At 42.0% G+C, this 4,510-nt stretch overlaps 1 protein-coding gene across 1 annotated transcript in view; it reads right to left on the bottom strand.

The window, feature by feature from the left end:
- Positions 1–4,510, bottom strand: part of TACR1 (tachykinin receptor 1) — a 256,694-nt gene that overhangs the window by 119,544 nt on the left and 132,640 nt on the right. The window contains exon 2 of the mRNA XM_007957423.2: positions 178–372. Coding sequence (XP_007955614.1) covers positions 178–372 — 195 coding nt within the window. The remainder of the gene's footprint in view (positions 1–177; positions 373–4,510) is intronic.

Here is a 4,510-nt window from a genome sequence, read left to right as displayed (position 1 = left end):
AATTACTATGAGCATACCTACTCAATATCAGGGTGAATGTGAGAAATCCTTACTGATGCATATTGAAATACTGAATCCTAACCAGTAAAGGAGTATGGAAAGAAAGAATGAACAAGGAATGACCAGAAGGCACCCCACACTACAGTGACTTCAGAGCAGGGAGTCATCACTACTCACACTTTCTCATAAATCTTGTGGGGATGCTCAGGCCATTGGATCATGCACACAACTCTGTCGGGCATGGTCTCTGTAGTTGAGTAGTAGCCCTGGGGGAAAGCCAGCAGGAAAGCCAGCACCCAGATGACACAGATGACCACCTTGGTGGCTGTGGCCGACAGCCGAGGCTGGAGGGGGTGGATGATTGCCATGTACCTAGAGTAGAGAAGAAAGAAAGAACAAAGTTCAGATTTGCTCACCAAATTCTTCATTAGATAGCATGTGTTTTTCCTGCCAAAGAAAGATTCCTAGAAACGCTTTGACTCCCAGTGATTTTCACAATCACTTCCTGATCCCTTTTTAAATCATATTCTTAAGGTTTCTAAGACTTAGCATCTTAAAATTTGTAAAAAAGTCAACCAGAGTTGTAATATTTTCAAACACATCTAGCAACATTCCTAGAAAGGAAGTTTAATCTTGGAATGCTCACTCTAGGGACATGATTCCTAAGGACAGGTCAGCAGCTTATGATGAAATTAGAAAAATAAGGGCACTGTTTTAAATTTAAGGAGCTCTGGTAGCGTAGTGCCTAAGGCACTTGACTGCTAACCAGAAGGTTGGCAGTTAAAACCCACCAGCCACTCCTTGGAAGGAAGGTTGGGCAATCTACTTTTGTAGTGATACTGCCTCGGAAACCCAAGGAGGGGTCGCTTATGAGTTGGATCTGACTCCATGGCAGTGCATTTGGTTTGGTTTTTATTTTAAATTTATTCAACATAAAGACTATCTTTTATCCTTTTTTTGGATTAAGTAATAATGCTGATACAAAGAGTAGATTCTAATGTCATCACATGACAATATAAAAGACTAGCAATCCTACATGAGTCCACTCAATTTGAGGGAAAGTGAATGTGTGTGTGAGAAAGCAGGGGCCTAAAACCAGTGAAAACAATAACTCCTGGAGAAATCTTCTGGATGCTTTGAGCATTTATAAGTCACTGTGTGGCTCACAACCTATGCTTCCTGAGGAGGAAGCTGGTCCTCACCTGCCAATGCAGACAGACTAGTGCATATCAAAGGCCAGGGTGGGTGGAACCTGCTAGCGGGAATGGCAAAGCAGAGTGAATGAGGATTTTTGGTAAAGAGCCAATTCTCCATTCACTCCCACTTGGGAGCTGGTATTGAATGGTGTCAACTGAATGAGTGTATCCCCATCTTGGGATGTGTGTATAGTCTCTGATTTGTTGCAAAGTTTTTAGGATTAATAAATATTCCAATCAGCCTTTCATACCAGTTACAATCACATCAACTCCACCTCCTCCACTTAAAAAGACATCTTCCTATATGACTTTTTCTTGCAAAGTTTTGGATCCACCCTTAAAATAAGCATCTTTTTTTTTTTTTTTCTAGAGTAGGAATTTTCCTTATACAGTCTTTGAGGTCTAAATATTATCTGAAAAAAACTCAAGTAGTACACATGACCCTCTGACATGCAGGTATTTCTGTCTTCTCTAGAGCAGAATTTATAATGGAGACTGGAGAATTGAGCAGACAAATAGCAGCACAGCTGTCAGTTGGCTCCACATGATCCCACGTAATTCCTTTTCTACCCTCTTTGGACTCCTAGGAGTTCTAGGCCAGAACCAGGCCCAGGGCTATAAGAAAAGCAATTTCATTCAGTATGTGCTCAACAAATTCACCCTGGGCACCTGCTGCATACAGAGCACAGTCGTTCCTTTTGAGCTGGCAGCTTCTAATTTCTCCAGGGAGAAAGGGCACATAAATAAACTGGCATAGAATGTGACCATGGGATGAGTGACCCCAAGTGGTAATCCAGTAAATCCTTTGGAGCCTTAGGGACATTGCAGAAGTGACTGGATAGGAATGGCTGCAACTATTGGAGGGGCTTAAAGAAGTGTGCTCAGTGGATTTGGGGTGAGCCTGCTGACCACTCAGCTCTACTGAAAAGGCAGAATGTCCTCAGAGACCTCTTCCTCCTCCTCCTCCTTACCATTCCCATCCTCTTCCTCCCTCCTTCCCTCCTCTCCACCCTGTCCAGATTATGATTAGATCTGACTTCCTGTCCAGGAAGTTCAATAGATCTGTTTTCACCATGGCTTGCCTAAGAGTCATTTTATTATTCTAAGCTATCATTTAAACTTTAAAATCTTTTTCTGCATTTGCATCATGACTTGCTTGCTGATTGTTAGCTGCCATCAAGTAGCATCTTAGGCATGGTGACCCCATGTGTTTTGGTCCTCAAGTGCTGCTCTAACAGACATACTACAAGTGGATGACTTTAACAAATAGGGATTTATTCCTTTACACTTTAGGAGGCTAGAAGTCTGACTTCAAAGTGCCAGTGTGAGGGGCTGGGTGAAGGCCCCTTGACCTTGGGCTTCAGCTCTGCCTCTTGCTCCTGGCCCATTATAGGTGTCTCTTACTCAGGAAGCTGCTGGCTGCTGAAGCTGATAAACCCATGGTCAAAAAGAAAAAGGACACAATCCCACGATTATCAAGCACCATGGCAGGCCACTAGTTTAAGTCCAGAAAGAGTCCCAAGATTAGCAAGCAACATGGCAGGCTGCTGAATGAAGAGTCAGCTAAATGCAGGATCCAAGTGTGCCAAAAAGTTCAGAGACCTTTCTCAAAGCTTCTCCTTATGTATTGGAAGCAGACCACATCCCTAAGGCAGCTAATCAGTTGCTCACAGCAGATTCCACCATGGAATTGGTTGCCAGTCTCATTGTGGGAAATCAATACACCCAGCTTTCCAGCCACTCAAAACCAGGCCTAGCCAAGCTGACACATAATCTTAACTACCACACCACGTACAACAAAACAAAAGGCTGTCTGGTCCAGGGCCATCCCCACGATCGGTTGCAGATCCGACCACTGTGATCCATAAGGGCTTTCACTTGCTGATTTTGGAAGTAGAATCCCAGGCCTTTTTTCCTAGTTCATCTTATTCTGGTAGCTCTGCTGAAGCCTGTTCAATATCATAGCAACATGCAAGCCTCCACTGACAAGCAGATACTGGTTATGCATTAGGTGCGTTGACCAAGAATCAAACCTCAGTCTCTGGCATGGAAGGCAAGAATTCTAGCAGTGAACAATCGCTAGGACATAGGACCTAGAGTTTCCTTCTCTGGTCTATAAGAGCAATATCACTGAATATGTTCAATGTATTAGGAGGACATCTTACATATATATACACACACACACATATGTATACACACATATGTATACATACATACATATACGTACACACACACACACACACACATATATATATACCTTCATCACTCCTCTGTCAGTTTGTTATACCATGTTGTCTTCTATGTTGCTATGAGGCTGGAGGTTATGCCACCAATCTTTCAAATACCAGTGGGGTCACCCATGGTGGACAGATTTCAGTGGCACTTCCAGACTATGACAGACTCAGAAGAAGAAAGAGGCCATCTAGTTCAAAGTATTGGCCAATGAAAACATTTTGAATAGCAGTGAAACACTGTCTGACATATTACTGGAAAACGTGATGATTAGCCCTGAAACATTGTCTGATATAGTGCCAGAAGATGAGCTCCCTCAGGTCAGAAGGCACTAAAAATAGTGGGCAAGAGTTGCCTCCTCAGAGTAGAGGAATGAAATGCAACACAGAAAAATTGATATCCCTGAAATGGACTGGTTCTGGCCATTTTGAATCAGACAAACATATGACCTACTATGTCAGGAATGACAAATTGAAGAGGAATGTTGTGGCATTCATTGTCACTAAAAATGTTTCAAGATATATCCTGAAATACAATACTGTCAGTGATAGGATAATATCTATATACCTACTAGGAAGACTAGTTAATAGGACTATTATTCAAATTTACCCACCAACTACCAAAGCCAAAGACAAAGAAATTGAAGATTTTACTAACTTTTGCAGGCTGAAATTGTCCAATCATGCATTCAAAATGTTTTGATTATTACTGGTGATGGGAATGCAAAAGCTAGAAACAAAGAAGAATCACCAATAACTGGAAAATATGGCCTTGGTGATAGAAATGATGTTGGAGATCGCATGATAGAATTTTGCAAGACATCAACTTATTCATTACAAATACCTCTTTTCAACAACATAAATGGCAGCTATACATGTGCACTTTGCCAGATGGAGTACACAGGAATCAGAATGACTACATCTGTGGAAAGAAGTGCTGGAGAAGCTCAATATCTTCAGCCAAAAGAAGGCCAGGAGCTGACTGTGGAACAGACCATCAGCTGCTTATATGCAAGTTCAAGTTGAAGCTGAAGACAATTAAAACAAGTCCATGAGATCCAAAATATGACCTTGATTATATCC

The sequence above is a fragment of the Orycteropus afer genome, unplaced genomic scaffold, assembly GCF_000298275.1.
Source record: "Orycteropus afer afer isolate SDZICR_OR568_19922 unplaced genomic scaffold, OryAfe1.0 scaffold00748, whole genome shotgun sequence".
Lineage (NCBI taxonomy): Eukaryota > Metazoa > Chordata > Mammalia > Tubulidentata > Orycteropodidae > Orycteropus > Orycteropus afer.
Note: the sequence above shows the minus strand (reverse complement) of the source record. Positions and strands in the feature narration are given on the sequence as shown.